At 37.7% G+C, this 18,555-nt stretch overlaps 1 protein-coding gene across 5 annotated transcripts in view; it reads left to right on the plus strand.

The window, feature by feature from the left end:
- The first annotated feature begins 606 nt into the window (after nucleotides 1-606).
- nr3c1 (nuclear receptor subfamily 3, group C, member 1 (glucocorticoid receptor)) overlaps nucleotides 607-18,555 on the plus strand; it is a 71,691-nt gene continuing 53,742 nt past the window's right edge. For 2 of the 5 annotated variants that reach the window (XM_015349455.2, XM_015349459.2), the window contains exons 1-2: nucleotides 1,810-2,566; nucleotides 4,720-5,893. In XM_015349455.2, coding sequence (XP_015204941.1) covers nucleotides 2,554-2,566; nucleotides 4,720-5,893 — 1,187 coding nt within the window. In that variant the 5' untranslated portion in view covers nucleotides 1,810-2,553. Of the gene's footprint in view, nucleotides 1,783-1,809; nucleotides 2,567-4,719; nucleotides 5,894-18,555 lie in introns of those variants that run through there. The other 3 variants (XM_015349456.2, XM_015349458.2, XM_015349457.2) reach the window with 3 other exon arrangements.

Genomic DNA, 18,555 nt, shown 5'->3' on the forward strand with positions numbered 1-18,555 from the left:
TCAAGAGAATAACGTCTTATTATATTAAAGTATATGTATAGTGACATGAAAATGTCGGCCCATTTATTGCTACTCAAGCACGCTTACAATAAAATAAATTTATTTTCATGTCGCTATATTTTTAAATGTATTGTCAGTTTTTATATCGATATTTAATTTATGTTATTTTCTGAATTCTTGGGTTATTTGTATGTAGACACGCTTTTAGACACAATTTTACACAGAATGTTTAGACTACCCCATATACAATAGATTGCTACATTAAGCGACTAAGATGAAGACTTACTGATTTAAAAGCAACAGTGACAACAGACAAAAGTAGTAATTATTATATTTGTATACGCTGTTTTAATATAAGCAACTGTAAAATCGTGTAAAACTCAGATTAACTGTGAATAGCATTGTCTGCTCCAACTATTGACGTAAAATAAGTTCTAGGCTGATCATTAGCAAGCTGAATGGGGGCGGATGTGCTAAAAACCAAACGTTTAAGTCCCAAAATTATAGTTGATTTTATGTTATTAGCATCAATGTACAAATGTCGCTCACTTGGCTTGGACTAACCACTTGCACAAAGCCGGCGACCCCATACTGCGCATGTCACAGCCTGGCGAATTCGCAAGGGTCCATTCGCAGCGGTTCAAAGTCTCTCGGCTGTAAATGCTTGGTTCGTTTCCATACTCATGGCGTCTACATAGATTTTGTGTGCGCTGCTGGGGCAGAGGAGGCCGAAAGAAGATAAGGGGCTGCTAAAAATCAGCTGTTTCAGGGAAAATATCGCCTTCTGTGTGGGATTATCGGACAGTCCGTATGTGTCCTGCTGGTTTCCAGTGGCGAATGTGAACGTGCCCGGTGTCCTTTTGCCTACCGAGAGTAGTGCGTCATTGAAATCCTGCGCGTCAGGTTATCGCAGACCTGCCTTGAAACTTTCTTTTTATATCTGGAGGGATTTGAAAGCTATACGTATCCATTGTGTTACATGATCTAGATCCAAAGCGCCAAGGATTTTTCAAACAGTTCTTGTTTTTCATTTATTTTTTTGTCTTGTCCTTACGAGGAAGTTGCACTGCTAGCGTTGCTCCTGAAGTGAAAAGCTTTCGTTTTGGCAACAGTCGGCTGTGAATGACCAGCGCACGCCCTTCTCCTGTGCAGGTTTATTTATGTATTTTCGGTTTAGGACCAGCTGTCAGACTACTTGCTAGACCCGAGCAGCGTAAATTAATTTAAGGTCCAGTAAACAGTCAACACACGTACACGCGGGCATCGTTTGCATAACACTTATAAGCCATAAAAAAAAAAACTTTTCCAGACCGGATTTCGTCGGATCCGTTGAAAAAGAAAAGACTGCTGTTGCACTTTTTGTTTTTGTCATTGGGGCGTGTACCATGAGAATAAAGAAGTTAGAATTTGAAGGTTTATACTATCATGCACCCTCTGTATACGTAGGGGGTGGGTAGTATCACATTTACAGTATACATATAGCTACAACCATATTTTGTAGATGAATACATCATTATGCTATGACACTCTCGGAAGATTCTGAGAGCAACACGTTTGTGTTCACTTGACTGAAAGGATCACGGATTTTTTGTGTCACTATTTCGTGCGATTGCATGCCAATTTCTTTCACTGTGTGGGTAGTTTAGAAACGTTGCTTAACTTCATCGTGCTGGGAATGCAGCTCCTGAAAACGATTTTGCAGAAGACGGACTACAGGATACCAGTCAACCCGGGCTTCAGAATGGTCTGATTTTTTTTTTAATGTTGAAGAATTGAAAACAGGTTTGTCTACGTTTCTGTTTCTACCCACCACCTCCCAACATACAACCACCACCACTTCACTCCTGTTTCTCTTAGTCAAAGTGCTTATTTCGGGAGCATTGTGGTCTTTCGGTTTCTTTAAATGCCAACATTAAATACTACGGTGTATAGTTTAAACGGTAGCGATAGTATGTTACGGTAATCTCATCACATGGTCAGGCTGTGTTGGGAAAATCTGAAATTAGCGTTGAGAGCCGAAATATGCGGTCTGGCACATTCGTTTCGGGAAAAAAAATAATATAGGTGTCATTTTATTTTAAAAAAAATAAGGTATAACTCCTCCTCCCAGAATAAAAAAATAAATAATAACTTTGTTGTAGTTGTGTTTTCTATACAAATAAGGAAGTTAAAGTGCAGTATCTGCTTACTGCCAACAGGTTGCACCACTGTAGTAAAATCCTCTCTTCGTAGGACAGCGCGGGGTTATAATATACATGCGAGCATTTGGAAGCTCCATTTTGTGCATTTCAAGGCGGAATAGCTGGGGATCTTTTTTCGCGTAGGAGTATAGAAAGAAATACTTTGGAGTACAACATTTTTTTAGCGTGTTTTTTTTTGCCCGTCAACAACCCGCGTATCGAGACGTAGACAGCGGACGAAAATATAGACAACAACAGACTGAAAAGCTATTCTTGGCTTTCGAGTCTACAGAGGAGATAAAGTCTTCCACTCCCGTGCTGAGTGATATCGTGAGAGATGACAGTTTTAAGAAAATGACACTCTCTAATACATATGCTTCTGAACGGTAGGCTGAAGTTTTTTTGTTGTTGCTTTTAAGTGCTTATTTCTAAAATATCCTTTTAAGGTGATCGTCTCTTCCCTCAACTATTATCTCAATGTTTGAAGATCCGACGATGTGTGTTTTTATGAAAGGGAAAAAACTTATTTTAAAACTTGAAATATTGCATGTTTTTAACACAATAATTTTTACATAAAATATTAATAACTCACTGCTGATTTTAGATGTTGAGATGATAATTATTGATTGGTATGCGTACTGATTCACACTGTCATAAAACTATTTTTGTTATTGTTTTTAACACTGCCAAACAAAACAAAATGGTCAGTTTATTGGGTTTAAAGTTGAAACTTGACTTCTGTGTAGAGAGATATGGGATGTTTGACTTCCATGACACTTGTCAAATTAAGACAAATAAGAGTAATTTATTTTTAATGTAACTGTGTTTCAAATAATTCATCTTTCATAAAGTGTAAAAATGTAGCATTCATATAAATATGCATTTCGTTTTTGCAAAAATAAGTCTTAGTGAAAAAATGACTACTGATCTCTCTTTTTGTTAATATTGTTAATCGTGTAATAAATAAACGTTTTTTTCCCTTTCAGTCGTTTATGCAGCTCCTGGACAGAAGTCGTGCTGTATAGATTTAGGCCTTCAGTCTAGAATAATAATACTACATTTACCGATTTAGAAAAATGTGTGCAGGCAATACGTCATGAACCGACGGTAAAGCGGTGAAATTAGGCAGAAATTATCGATATTGTCCTACCAAAGGCCTACAATAAGATAATAAACTAGAAACAAAATGGTCACACTTAACGTTATGTCAATTATTATTAAGAAACAGTTTTGAAGTTTGTTGGACAGGACCTTTCCCCCATTTCTCACGTGGTTGGTTAGAATCGTGTCGTCGTGTTTCAATGAGAGGTGTGAAAGGGGTGCTTTTTCTTACCCGTTTTTTATAATGGTGTAGGATAAGCAAGCCTCCAAAAAAGAGCTGCATGTTATATAAACATATATGGGAGACGATTTGTGGTTTCGTGTCTTAATATATTTACGTCGTGGCTAGCCTTTATGTCTTCCTCATCTAAGGGAATTTAAAAAGTGTTCTCCTTTCCAAAATAATCAAACAGCACAAAGTTTGCACATTTATATAACAAAAACAAAAACATTAACTGACAGTGTTAAATGAACCTGTATAACAGTCAGTCACCTCTGAACTCTTATGTCATTGTTGTCAAACACCTAAAGAGGACTATTTGCATTCAATGCAAACATGTATTTTTGTACCATTGTTGATTTCTATATAATTTGGGAATTCCGTTTTCCAAATATGTGGTTATTTGGTGCCACTAAACTGTCCCTGTGTGCTCCCTGCAATGGACTGGCATATTGTCCATAGTGTAGTTCACGCCTTGTGCCCTGTGTTTCCAAGACAGGCGTTTGGTTGCTGCCGCCTTAACCAGTTAGAACCAGTTTTCAGAGAATGGATGGAGTAAAGTTTTTAAGATAAACCATTTTGCTGATGACCCTGTATTTAGATAATGTATATTCTATAAAAGGTAAAGTCTCATTCTGTAGCTCATGCTGTGCTTACAGTCCAGTAAATACCAGAATAAAGACTTTTTTTATCTTTTTGATTTGGTTTAACATTTACAGTAGCACAACTTCTGAAAAGATTTAGAAAACAGTTCCGTGGGAAGTTCACTTAAGAAATGAAGAATTGTCTACTGAAAGTTCAGAACTATCCCATTCTGTAGATTTGGGGTATGAATTTACTTATGTATCGTTCTTAAATTGACACAAGGCAGCCACATAATGAATCTCTCAGCCTTGGTTTGAATGACCCCCTTTAATATTATTAAACCGAGGGGGGTGGGAGGCTGTTTTTGGTAGTTTGTGTAAGACTAGAATTACAGCACTCTTGATTCATAAAACAGACTGGGGTTTATTTATTTTTTCAGCATATTTAGTATTTCTTTAGTATAATTAAAATCTCTCTATGAATCCCTTGTATCTAATTTTGAAAGCAAGCCATGGTATGTTGTGCATCCATTTCCTGCAACCCATCTTAACAGCACTTTTTATTCACAGTGAAATCTAGAGAAAGGCATGACTGGTATTTTATTTGATTTTGTTTTTATTTTTGTTCTGTAAGAGCAGGGACAAGACATGGAACAAGGAGGTCTGCACCAGAGCAATAACCGTGATGAGAGTGTGAAATTTGTGGAGTACAGTGGAAGAGGGGAAGGAGCTTTCGGGGGTGGAGGGAGCACAATGGCAGCTTCCACAACTTCAACAGTGGCTCAGCCTAGCCCCAGAATACCGCCAGTTCCTGGAGACATTACTAATGGATTAGGCACCAGCGCACCCCAGCAAGAGCTTACCACAGCTGTTTCAGCCTCCATGGGACTTTACATGGAGGAGACCGACTCAAAAGTAGCAGGAAATGACTTAAAGCTGCAGCAGCAGCAAACTCCCAGCTCTTTTATGTTAGGAGAAACCAATTTCTCTCTTCTGGAGGAGAGCATCGCAAACCTGAACAGGTCCTCCACATCCGCAGATGCCCTCCCGTCCGGATCGGATCCGTTTTCGCTCAAGGCGGAGGATTTTACAGCCATGGATAAAAGCGAACTTGATTTGGAGCAGGATTCGTTTGGGCAGGGGGAGAAAGACTCCGACATTAACCCCCGGCTTTTCGGCGAGGACCAAAACACCCTCGACATCTTACAGGAGCTGGACCTCCCCGGCTCTCCGAAAGGAGAAATGAACGGGAGCCCGTGGAACTTCACCGAGTTCTACGATGGAGACGAAGCAGCCTTGCTGACCTCCTTGGCCACAGATGAAACCTTCCTGATGGACGTCAATACGTCTAAAGACACCAAGCCGGTCGTGAACAACAGTAACTGCACGGGTGTCAATGGCACAGATCAGCAGATGCTTGATCAGAGCACCCCTTTGGCCTCCGTTAAAATGGAAAAGGAGAGTTACATCCAGCTGTGCACCCCTGGGGTTATTAAGCAGGAAACTGCAGACAGAAAATACTGTCAAATGAGTGGCGCGGTTCCCGACTTGCCAGGTCCCGTGAGTTCCCCCATTTCCATCTGCGGTGTGAGCACCTCAAGTGGCCAGAGCTACCACTATGGAGTTAACGCCTCACCCACACTTAATTTACAGCAGCAAGATCAGAAGCCTGTTTTTAACTTGTACCCATCGCTTGCTGCTGTGGGCGATTCCTGGAACCGAGGCCAAACATTTGGGGATGCCGCGGGGATGCAGAGGGGCAGCGAAACATTTGCGGGCGCACCTGGTTTCTCTGCCAACTACGCCGGGTAAGGAAAAAAGATAAAGCAACCGGTGTCGGCACAAATCAGAAGTACTGATTGTCGTATTGGTGAGAGTTGCAGTTCCTTTAGTGTATTTGAAGGCAGTGAAGTGCGTTTGTGCCTGTTCTGTCATCACGTCTCGTTCATGATGTGTGGATCAGGGTATGTGCAGTGCTGCTATAGCTGAATCCCAGCCTAAAGCTGTATGTCTCTCGTACTGTATGTCTAAGAGGCTCAGCATTTTTTATTATGGTGTTTTCTGACACTTGTCATTAGAACTTAAAGTATACATTTAAAAATTACTCAAATGTCTGTTTTTTGTGAGACACTCCATCTGTTTTCTTGCGGTGCTTCATACTGTCTACAGAACCCCCAGGTATTGTTTTGTTGTTGCCCATTTTTGCTTTGGTTAGATTCTGTTCTATAGACAGTTTCTTGAAACCAGTACTTCAGCTGGACAGCGTTTGAACAGTGTATTAATATTTTTGCTTGCATTGCAACAGGGGGATGTTTTGTGTGACATGTCATGACTTTTCTTAACAAATGACTCCCTGTAATCTATTCATGACAATGCAAAGTGCACCTTGTAGAAACTACTCATTCTTATTTTTTGTAACAAGGTGCAAACTACTGTGACCTTCTTTCCATTTTCCTGGGAATAGGTACAATTGAATACTGATGTATTGTGAAATATTATACAGTACTGGGTTTGTCTGGTCGAGGAATAAAACTGTGAAACCTTTATTAGTCTGCTTTTCTTAAAGCACCTTAATACTAGCTTAATCAAAGTGTGCCAGATATTAAAAATGATGCATTTTATTATCACTCGCTTCAGAGCTGTCAGTTCCAGTGGTTATCTGGTCAGATTAAATTACTTTTCTGTAGTGAAGAACACAATGATCTGATTGATGCTTTTGTGTCACACATTTTGTGTGCAGTGCAAGATTCCCACCAAATTTGTTCAAGAACAGGAGACAATTGAATGTGCTGTTCGTTTTTTCAACTTAAAGATTTAACTTAAGGAGAAGGATTTGGCGAAAGAGATCAGTTGATATCTCATATTGCATTTTGCAATATGGTAATTTTTTTAAAGGAGGGAATGCGATAATAGATCAGAATGGCTTGGTGTATAAGCTGCGTGATGCAGCTTGTATCGGCACAGCAATTCAAAGATGGAACCTAAGGCACACAGTCCTGACATACAGCCCTTTTGTCTTTTGTGTTATGCCATTTAAGTTTGCATAAGAGGTCAGAAGAGGTCTTAGATCGAACTGAACCCTATAGCTGGTACTGCCCAGGGTAATCTTTGTTTGAGGGCATATTTTATTATTATTAATTTATGTGGCTGATACTTTTATCCAAAGAAACTTACATTCGCTCCCGTTTTTACTTCGGGCATTATACTGAAGCCTTGTGAGTGAAGTACCTTCTGGTCACTAGTCTAGAGCCCTAACTGCCATTCTACATTGCTGCCGAATTTATGCAGAGAAACAAAAATGAAAAATTAATGGGGTCACATGGTTTCATAACTGGCAGGCCACGTGTACAAAGCCTTACAGACCAAGTCTGAGCCTTTGCCTCAGTGTGCATCCATCCAAAAAACACTGCAGAATTCATCCATTGAAGAGGGAAAAAGTGGAATCTGAAAAATGTTGTAAAGTCACTGATATTGCAGGGTAGAGGGCTTGGCCAACACATTTAGTTCAGAAAGGTTACCAATGTGAGGGGGACACTTTGGTGTCCTATCTAGCTAACCCATGTGCTGTTTAACCCCTGTTCTATACATTTGCTGTCTCAGCCATTTCAAGTGCCCTTGTCTTGCAGTCTTGATATCATGATAATGATACTGCTGTATACAGTAAGGCTTTTTTTTTCTGCATACAGTGCATGTATTTTAAAATACTGTACAGGAAACGCTGTTCAAATCAGAATCAGCAAGCTGAGGAGCAGCATTTCCTGCTCAGTTAATGACCTTGTGCTCTTTCTGCTGGGTGCACATCCTAGCTGTAAAACGAACGCTTTAGGGAAGCTGGTGTTTGGCCATTGTTTTTAGTCTCAACAAGTCGGATAATGTATTATAGCACAGCTGTATTGTTCAGTAGTGTTCTTCTGCAGGCACCTTTGCAGTGTTATAGCTCAGTAAAGAGCGCTAAGTTCTTCTTCTTTAGGCCTGACCTGATATCTGCAGCACGATGAATTTGAAAATATGCATTTTAAATAAATTGAACTGAATAAATCTATTATGCAGTAAAAGACACAACTCTTACTGTGTTAATAGCCTGATACTTTATTTACACGTGCCTTTTGAGGTTTTGCCAAATCACTAGATTGTGTGTCCTGTGCCAAATTAGTGACACTTGCATGAATTGTTGTGAGGTTAATTGAGAACCTGTAGCATTCAGAGTGAATAGTGGCATTGTGACTGTTGTGGGGCCGTCAAATACGTTAGTATCCATAGGAGGGTGTATTTGTGTTTTGGTGCAATTGTGGGGGTTGTGTCTCTTTCTGAAATCCCAGAGGCATCTCTTGACTTTTGTGTAGCACTTATGCAATGCAGATGTGTATTCAGATGTTCATTGCCCATGCTTTCTTCACTGCAGGCACAATTCTTATAGGATTCTTTCACCTTTGTAGCATACTTAAGCCTTACTTTGTTGCATTGTTTAATAAGGGTGTGGCTGATTCTTCACATTTATCTCTGAGTAGTTTTCAACTTGTGGTGCACAGTAGCTCAACCTCTAACACTTACTTAATAAACAAGCAGATGAGGTTATGTTCCTTATTTTCACTGTGGGAAAAGTGCCTACGCCATTGTGAAATGGTTTTTCAGAAGTCTCATTTTCCAGCGGAGTAGACGTGGGGGCCCTGTGCATTGCCAAACGGAGTGGAAGTTCTTGATTGTTGCATGTGTGAATATTCTGTTATAGAATCCTATCCTGCTTCTGCACTTCTCATTGAAAAGTCTGGCCCTTTCTTAAAAAGTTAGAGGTGTGAGAATCATAGTCTGATCTCACACCTCTACATGGTGAATCAGCAAGGGTTCACAGCACATGCATCGTGATGACTAATATCTGGCATATCTTAACACAAGCATACTGTCATTACCATTTGCAGAATACATATGCAAGGCTTCCAGCATCAGTGTGTCCGTTGCAAATTGCATCAGGGTGAAATGTTAAAAGTAATAAGAGAAATGGCATCTACATGCGAATCAGGTGTTTTTTTTTCAATTTTAGGAAGATAATTAAGACCTTTATCTTCCAGTAATTATCTTTCAGTTGCTGCAAAAATAAATCTGCAGTAGCTAAACAGTTACATTGTGCTTTCCTCATGATATCAGTTTCAGGTTTTTATTTGCTGTGGGATGACCCAAGTTTTTGTTTCATCAGTTTGATACAGGCAATTTTTCATTTTTTCTAAATGAATTGCGTCATTTTGGTTGATGTCAGATTCGCAGATAATGGCAGAGAACTTTGCGGGCGTAAAAAAGTGATTCCCTTTGTAGTTTTCACTTTCTGGGTATATCAGTGAAATGAGGCTACATCAACTGTGAAAAGTTGGATTATTTCTATGTTGGAATATTAATAAAATGGAATCCCAAAATTTGTATCACCTCAGACATTGACATTTTAGTTGGACAAAATTGATCATCCTGGTGCTTATTACTGTTGCGTGCATTACACAATTTAGCTATTTATCTTTAAAAATAAGGCCTTATTCTAAAGCTAAGATATGATTGTAACCTCTGCACCTATTAATCTTCTTTATCACCGCATCAGGTTCTTTGTGCAAAAGAATGTGGAAATGCAAATCACCTAAGCAGGCAATTCAATCAATTTAGTAGTCAAGAGCTCATTTGCAATGCAAATTCCAACTCGGTCACTCTCAAAGACCAGAGCTGGTCATTGCTGACTTAACGGAAACAATTTAACAAATTAACTGACAAAAAAAATCACATGTTCCATGTCTTTACAAATTGATGATTGTAAGCAATCCTGTAAGACTAGAAAATGTGCTGGACTGTAATACTACATTGTTTCATCACGTTTTGTTTCCATTATTTGTTTTTATTGGCTTTTCATGTTTTTGAGCTATGATACTATGATGGTTTTTGTGGTTTCATAAGCAGCAAAGTTTATGTTCTCTGTTATTTTTGTGTTGAAAACACTTGTTTAGGATTTCAGTTGTAAATGTTGTGCATTGTCTACTGTATATCATCAAGTAAGTCAAATCTAAACAGAACACAGGCATAATGTAAAATGTAAAATTATGCCATTAAAATAATTTAATGAAAAATACAGTACATGTAAAAAAAAACATATTATAGTCTTAGGGGGCTTTAGTTCCTAGAATGCTTGGAGAGGCTGATTTAGTTCAGAGTTCATTTGGCATCCGAGAACGGTTCATTTTGGCAGGTGTGAAATGTCAGAAATGTTTGTTTGAGATCAGAGTGTGCACCAGAGAAGCAAACTAGTGTTGACTTGAAACCGTCCCTGGCTCAGCTGAGGAGGAATCCAGCGCAGTTCATTCTCAAAGTCGGGCAGTTTAAAAGCAATCACGCAGCTACAGTTCGCACACAAAAGAAACTAAGCGGATCCCTAACCCCCAGTTTTCAGTTCAGTGTGAACAGGTCCATCGTTCATAATATCTTTTTTTATAAGGAGTTTACAACGATTGTCTGGGAGTGATGACAACTAAGTTCACCTTTGCATCAGCTGCCCTAACTTGATATCGTCCCTGACATAATTTCCCCGAAAGCTATAAATATCATGAATAAGCCTTTCTTCATCTTATTCATGTTTTGTATCCCTTCTCCACACTGTTTCTACCTTTGCGGCTCCTCCCTTGGTGAACGTCTCGCTTCGAGTGTCTTCATCTTGTGGTCAGGGGGCTGGCTCTCGGCCAAGTGGATTAAGCCAGATCCTCCCATGACTAAGCACTCAATCAAGGTTTCCAGTGCACATTTCACTCCTGACATGACTCAAAAACCTCCACAAAGATATCCTCGAAGAGCTAAAGAAGTTATCAGTAAAACAGGGGTAGAAATCGAAAATAAAAACCAGGTTCAGACCCGGTTACTGGCAAATCTGTGACTGAACACCTTTCACCTACTCAGCTGGTGTTCGTAGGAAAACGTTAGTGGAATGTGTATCCAGTTCTCTTCAAAATACTTTTTCCTTAGACATCCCCTGAGTGAGAAAAGCATTGGCTTAGCATTTGTGTCATTACCCAATGGTCATATTAAGTCAAAAAAAGAATTTGTTAGGGACTGCTAATATCTACAGAATAATGCCACTAGAATGAATCATACATTCAAAGCGTTTCGTATCCTTTATCACTTTTTTAAACTTACCCTTTGTGAATAATATAACAGGAAAATGTAGGAATCTCCACGTGATGTTCCTAATTCATGTAACTATTTCAACACATCTGATGTTGAATTACCACAATATAGCTAGTATAACAAGCCCGAATGTAATGGATGATCAGTGTTCACTGTATTGAACAGTATTTTTATACTGTTAGGCTTAATTATAAAGCATTTGGAATTAATGATAAAATTGTACACACATTCAGGATCACTTGAAAAAGACATGAACTGTTTTAAGGAAGATCTAGTTTGCAAAGCCAGTATAATCCGTATTTGTGTTTTCCAGAACATTTGAAAGCAAATATGTTTAAAAGAGTTAATCACTGCAATATGTGACTGAAAATAGGTTAACAATAAGACTTTACTGCTTAAAGTGAAAATAAGAAGCAGCTTGAATTTCTGGTGAAATTTGTGTAATAGGGAAACAGTATTGGATGTATTGAAAATCTTAAGTATCTTAAAGGATTTAAACATCACACGCAACTCTCCCATTTTTTTCTGGGCAGAGTAACTGCACAGACACGACTGATTCTTAAAAAAGAGAAAATAAAAACAAATTCCCTAAAATAATCACTAAGGCACTTTTTAAAATTAAAGCTGGAAAAAATAAACAGAATTTTGTCAGTGCAGCTGTTGCTCATCTCAGTGCAATAGAATCAGTCTGTTGAGGATTTAAGACATTTTCAAATCATTTTCATTTTTGTCTTCAAAGATGATCCTGCACCAATCGTCCATTCTTACAGTATGACGTATTGTATGTGGTACCAAATGTTGCCTATTTTTTTTCTTAACACTTTAAGTCTTTATGTCTGCAAGTCTTTCATGAGCACAAAAGACAGCGTATGCGGTCTATCACAGCAAATATTCATGTTTTTACTGTGCTGCTCTACAGAAGACTTTTCTGTCCTGTGTTAGCGTAGTGATCCGTACCTTTGCCGTGAGTTTTGGTGTGGTGATGAATGGTATACTTTATGAAATGGGTCAAATATGGATTCTACTTATCTGATTACGTTGTATTGATTTTTTTCTTTGAATTCTTTGCTTTGTTTAAACTCGTTTGTAATCTAGTCACAGAGTGGAATTTCCTGCTGTGGCCTAAATCTCCACGGAGTTCGAATACAAGCCTCCTAGGTATTTCCTAAGTATCCAGAGTCTTTTAAATGAGGAACTGCAAACTTCATATTTTCTAGACAACGTGATTTGCTATTTCTTTTTTCTTTGGAGCTATGATGTGGTTGATGTAATGGCTGTTCATCTGAAACTCTAGTCTTGGAGGTATGCAGTGGTTGCAGCTAGGGTTACATTTCATTGGTCCCAGCTAGTGCAGTGTGGGTCCAGTGTCTAGTTTGTAGATATTCATTTTAGTTAACAATCTGAGTGCTAAGAGCTGTTGAACGATGAAGTGTCTTAAGTTTAATTCTGGCCTAGGTGCTGCTTATTCTGTCTGTTTCTCTATGCTCCCCTTCATTTAAAGAATGGAGTTTAAAGTCTTTTAAATCTGTTTTGTCCTTCTGATTCAAGTATTAAAGGAAATTAAACATGAAATTTCATCAAATTTCAGTGAGCTTGCTAACAAATTAACTTAAATATAAAAAAAAAAACCTGAATGCACCTTAACACAGATGGAATTGTGTGAGACAACAGGTGCCTTACAGCTCTACTCTTTGAATATTAATGAAACCAATGCAATTTTCTTTTTTTCTGTACTTTTCCTATTATCTGTATCCTCTCTTTTAAACCAATTAAGCTTTTTAAGAAGAACATCACTGAGGTGGAAGGTTTTGGCAATTCCTTTTTCAGGAGTGTTTTTTCTCCTAACTTATAAGAACTACACAGTAAAAATGTTTTCTGCAGTCATGACAAAACAGCAATTTCCAGCTTTGTTTTAATTGGATTATTTCTTTCTTTTCTGTTACTGGGTACCTTCTGAAGGGGCACTTGACTCTCACAGATGTTCTGCACAGATGGGAGGGAATGGTTTTGTGTTAAAAAGGAAATCCATATAATCAGTGTGTTGTGGTTAATAGGACCAAACAGTTAAAACAGTTATCTGGTTCCCCCTTGGGATTCCGATAGTAAGATTACTGTTCCCCTGGCTCTGGACCAACTTCTGTACAGCACATAGCTATAAGTGGAGATTGTTTCTTGCACTTGTGTGTAACTGTGTCACAGGTGATCTTTCCCAAATTTAGAAGCGGTGTATTAGTAAAATGAATACACAAAAGGATATAGTTTCATATTTTACCAACAGCTTTATTTTAAAATGTTGCAAATTTGCATTTTGCTACAATAAGTTACAGGCCCTTTGTAACTTTTGTGTAATATAGGCCTACTTTGTTTTACGAAAGTGTCGATTCTATCTACTCTATCTCTGGAGCATGCGGTTTTGAGCGATTTCTTCTATCAGTTTTACTTTGTATTGTAAAGAAAACTGCCTTGAGCTCCACTGTGTTTTTTTTTTCTTATGAAAGAATGCAAGGCCAGCCTGTTTCCAGCACTGGGCTGTGAAGATCCTGTGAGGGATTCAGAGGAGCGCTGCAGTTCAGCCTTTCTCCCCCGTGACCTTTCCCTGGCTGAGTTTGTTTGTCAGCTGCAGCAGCATGTGATGTCACTGACGTGGCTGCGGTGCAGGTGTCTGCAGCAAAACCCCGTGCACGCTGACTGCGGCCTACTCTGGGGCAGACTGTCCTGAACGGCATGTAGCTTTTATTATTGGCAGATGAGCTATTTGAATGGAAAATAAAAAGTGGTGCAAGGTATATTTTAGTCTTTAAAAAAGGCATCAAACAGTGGGAACATCACTAAAAATATTTTTGCAGAGTGCATCACTAGTACTTATTTGCACTAAGAGCTGCAGGAGTACATATGCAAGAAGATACCTAGTCGTGTCAAAGCTGAATACTTTAGTCTTTCATGAAAAGCCATTTTTGCATCAGTTGGACATTATTAACCCAACCAGCTAGATGGGCTGGATGGTTTAGAATCTTTTGTTTTATTTCATATAAAAGCTGCATCTTTCTTTGGTTTAGCTTCTGCTTTTGTGTTGATGTCTTGCTAAGGAACTTTGATTGTTAGCATAGATATGTTAGCATAGGGGTTATCTCCAAAACTTGAAAGAGGTCATGTATGGTGCACTATTTAAATTAATTCATTTTCAATTCTAGATGTGTAATATGAGGCTGTAATATGCATGTTAATCATAATCTTACCAGCTAAAAGCAGCATGTTTATTAACTGGAACTGATTTATATAGTAAATATGCCTATATTATTGAAAGATTTTTCATTGTCATGTTTTAAATTGTGACATACACTATTGAAATAAATAATTGTAGTATACGCTGTTGTCCTAGCAAATATTTGCTATTTACTGCAATTTAATTTTGGGACTAATGACAGACATTATGTGCATGATTATCCAATTTAGTCAAGTTAGTCAAGCTGAATTGGAACAAGACTGCTTTTTAGCACAAGTTGTAGTGATAGTGCAAAACTTTTGTTTGGATTCTGAATATTTTATACAGTTGTAGGTATAAGGTTTTTGATATCTTTCCATTTTGTAAAATGTTTTTGAAGTATTTATTGAGTGCATTGACATCTTTTTCTCCATGGATTAAATCATTACAGTTTTAAAGTCTTTAATTACTGTACATTCATCACACTCATTATTAATGCCATGCCTGAGTTCACTGCCTGAGAAAGTAACCCCCTCCTTGCTTTGTTTGAGTCAGAAAAACCCTTCAGCTAGTTGTTCACAGAGAAATTTAGCCTGTTGGACAACATGTGTCACACTAAGCTGCAAAAACCTATGTACCAAAGAAAGTAAATTAGAAAGCTTCTGCTAGAGGATATTTCAGATATGTACAGCTAATGAACTGCAGAAGATGCTTGTTGAAATTTAAAAAAGGCAGGTGGAAAATTGTTTTTTATTTGCAGCACTAGGTAATATTCTAATCATTGCCTGGGTAAATTATGCAGCTTAAAATGGGACTATTTACGGAAATACAAATGTTTGTAATGCTAGTCTTTCAGCTTTTGTATAATTCAGTTTTTAGTACTTTGCCTCTTGCAGAAATTACATAGACTTTTTTTTTACTTTCTCATCAAAACAATGAAAACCTTTCACTTTATATTGAATGAAGTGATGCAAAGCCAGATAGGAAGAAACAACATTAAACAAAGCAAATAAAAAACCTGAAATTTGTTGCCAAACAGCACACAACATCAGTTACGTTTATATTAGAAGTGATCCCATAATCTCTGAGAAGGAAATCTGTAGTTAATTACTGACATTTAATGATGTTCTGACCTACATTTCTTTGCTATATTCATGATATTATATGCAATCCAAATTTTAGATCTCTTTAAGCAACTGTATAGCTTAGTCTCATGCTTTAAGAAATGCTTATTATTGTGATATTGGTATTGGTTTATAATTAACAAGATTTAAATTATTAAATTATTAATCTGTTGTTATCAATACATTTTCAGTGTGACTGAGTTGATATTAAATATAGGAATATGAAGTAATAGCCCATTAATGTAAAGAGAGTAAGCGTACTGACACAGAGAATTTAAAATATTTTGTTCTCACTCTGGGGGAGAGTAATTAAATACAAGCAGGACATATACTGCATATAGACTATCTGGATGAAGTCGAAGCCGAAGATTAGTATCAGGTTTGCAATAGGTGTAAAAGTATTACTTTTACAGAGAGTACAGTTACTGATCTTCAGGAGGATTATAGTTCGGAGGTAATAACTGATTAGTTGAGATGGATTTACTAATTTTGGTCAGGTAAATTGTGATGCAAATTTGAGATTAACATTGTGCAGCTTGTGTTATGTGTGAGTGGACCTCCTAAGTATGTGACATTTAGAGGCTCACTGCTAGTTTGTACTGAGCTCTTACTTGGGTTGATGGAGGTGGTATTAGGGCACCATAGACAAGCCTTTCACGCAGAGTCAATCCATTCTCACGCTAGAGTGTTAAATCACAAGGCTCACTGGCCCTTTTATGTTTTCAGCAATTTTCTTAAGGCTTATTTTTCACTTCCAGTTTCATTAGCTCCCTGAAGCAGCTTTTTTTTTTTCCTTAAGCCCTAATGCATTCTCACTCTTATTTGTCTATAATACTTATAAATATCACCTTTACATGTAAGATGGCATCTTGGATTTCAAGTAGTCTGGTTTAAATGCTTGAGTTTCACTTGGCTGGTTTCATCTGAAGTTGTAATGTTAAGCTTGATTTGTTTTGCCACACCCCACCCAATTCTATTTTAATCATGGGTTCCAAAAACTGCTTTGGATTATGAGTTGAACTTTTCACACCGAGGGCTGTTAATGTAAAGAACATTGGTATGTAGGGATATGCAATCAATCTACAAAGTCCGTTTTCACTCCAGTTGTGCTCCAGACCTGGTGAAGAAACATCGTCAGTTTCCTCACACACGCCACGTTGCCCCGGCTTCATCTCTGTTTTAGACCTTTCAATTGTGTAATTGTTAGCATAAAACCCCCTTTACAAAACTCAATTTTAAATTCATCCTCAAAAGAAGAAAAAAACAAATGTTTTCTCATTTTTATTGATTCTTTGTAGCCTGCAGGCTGACACAGCTCCCTGTTCAAACCTCTGCATCATGTCACATAAAGCCTTTTGTAAATAAGTATTAAGACTCTAAAAAGAGCACAGGAGGTGTGAACATGCTCTCCTTTCCGTCATTCGGTTAGCACACAAGAAAAAAAAAACATCTTCCAAGTTGCATGTACAGATTGGTGGTTTAGAAGTCTAAACTATGACAGGTTTCGGTTTTAAGCTTTCTGCCTCATTTACGCACTGTGTACAGGGAGTAAACTGAACACTTTTTTCAGATTGCAGAAATGTGGCATAACTGAAGCTTTTTGCTTCCGTTGTCTGTGATTGTCATGGATGGTTCTCTATATTGTATTTAACCAACTTTAACCATGTTAGATGGAAGAGGCCCAGACTAACTCAGAAGGTGTCAGCAGTAAGGATGTACCTGGATTAGTGAAATGTGTGCTGTGTTTGAGGTACAAGCCTGTTGTGTACATACTATAGAGAATTATTTGCCCATGATCTTTCCTTGCTTATCGGCTTTAAGGTAGTTGATAAAATTTCAAACTCAAAAAAAGCCAAATGGACTTGTAGCTTATTAGTTAAATCTCAATTCTGACAGACACCTGCTTAATTCAGAGGTGTCCGTCTTTTTGATATATATAAGTTAGTTATGGCATATTTAATCATCCTTAAATCAACCAAGGCCTCAAGAGTGAACTCGTAATCAGTTCTTCTTTGTAATTGTACTAATTACTGCTTGTGAAATGTTATTTTGCATCACCTGTCTTTACTTGATTCTAAACAAAATATCCATATTAATATCTGGTACCATGAAAAGGGTCTAGTTGTCATCAATTGCCCTCCATTAATAATAGTATTTGATATATTATAATGTTATTACATTTCTAATGAAGGTAATTGACAGTCTGTGAGTGAATATTTACTCGCACTTTTTAAGGTACTTCTTATACAAGTATGATGTAGAGAAGCACAAAACATACACAGTGCATTGTCAGAAATGAATAATGTATTTTTCCTTTTCCATCTCTCATATTTACCAAGGTTTAAAAAACTGCAGCTGAAGATTTACTGAGTAAGGATTCACTTTATAATATGAGCCTTTATGCTTACATCGTCAGTGCAGTTTGTTAGGCTTCAAAGCTTAGTATTTGAAATAAGAAAAATAGATACAGGCTTTTTTTGGTCCTTTATATTATGATGAGGATACTAGAATGACTTTGTCTGGTGCTACACAACCTCCATTTTGTCAACAATGTGAAGTTTATTGCACTTGAACTATCAATGTGAAATGCTGACAGATATAACTAAGAGATTTATTTTAAGAAAAAAATAAAAGGCTTATGGTAGGTTGACTATTCAGAGTTCATGAAGGATGGGATTGTTTTTCCACTGTCTTTATGGATGCTATACCTGTCACATGCATGAATGGACAGCCACAATAATACTTAACTAATGTAGGACAGGCACTTAGAATAGGCTAGCTCACCACACTTACATCATAATTCTATTTTTGACTCTTCTGCAGCAGTGGGATTTCTGCATGGTCCCATAAGATCTTTCAAAATCTTGATGTTTCATTTCCACTCAGGTATTGTGTTTTGTCCTCTCTACTTCACATTTATAAAAGAGATAGGTTCCTGTCAGTAATCTGTATATTATTTTGTTGGCTTTTATTCAAAGCAGCTTGCTTTTACCGGTGT

Source organism: Lepisosteus oculatus, chromosome 11 (genome assembly GCF_040954835.1).
Source record: "Lepisosteus oculatus isolate fLepOcu1 chromosome 11, fLepOcu1.hap2, whole genome shotgun sequence".
In the NCBI taxonomy this organism is placed as follows: domain Eukaryota; kingdom Metazoa; phylum Chordata; class Actinopteri; order Semionotiformes; family Lepisosteidae; genus Lepisosteus; species Lepisosteus oculatus.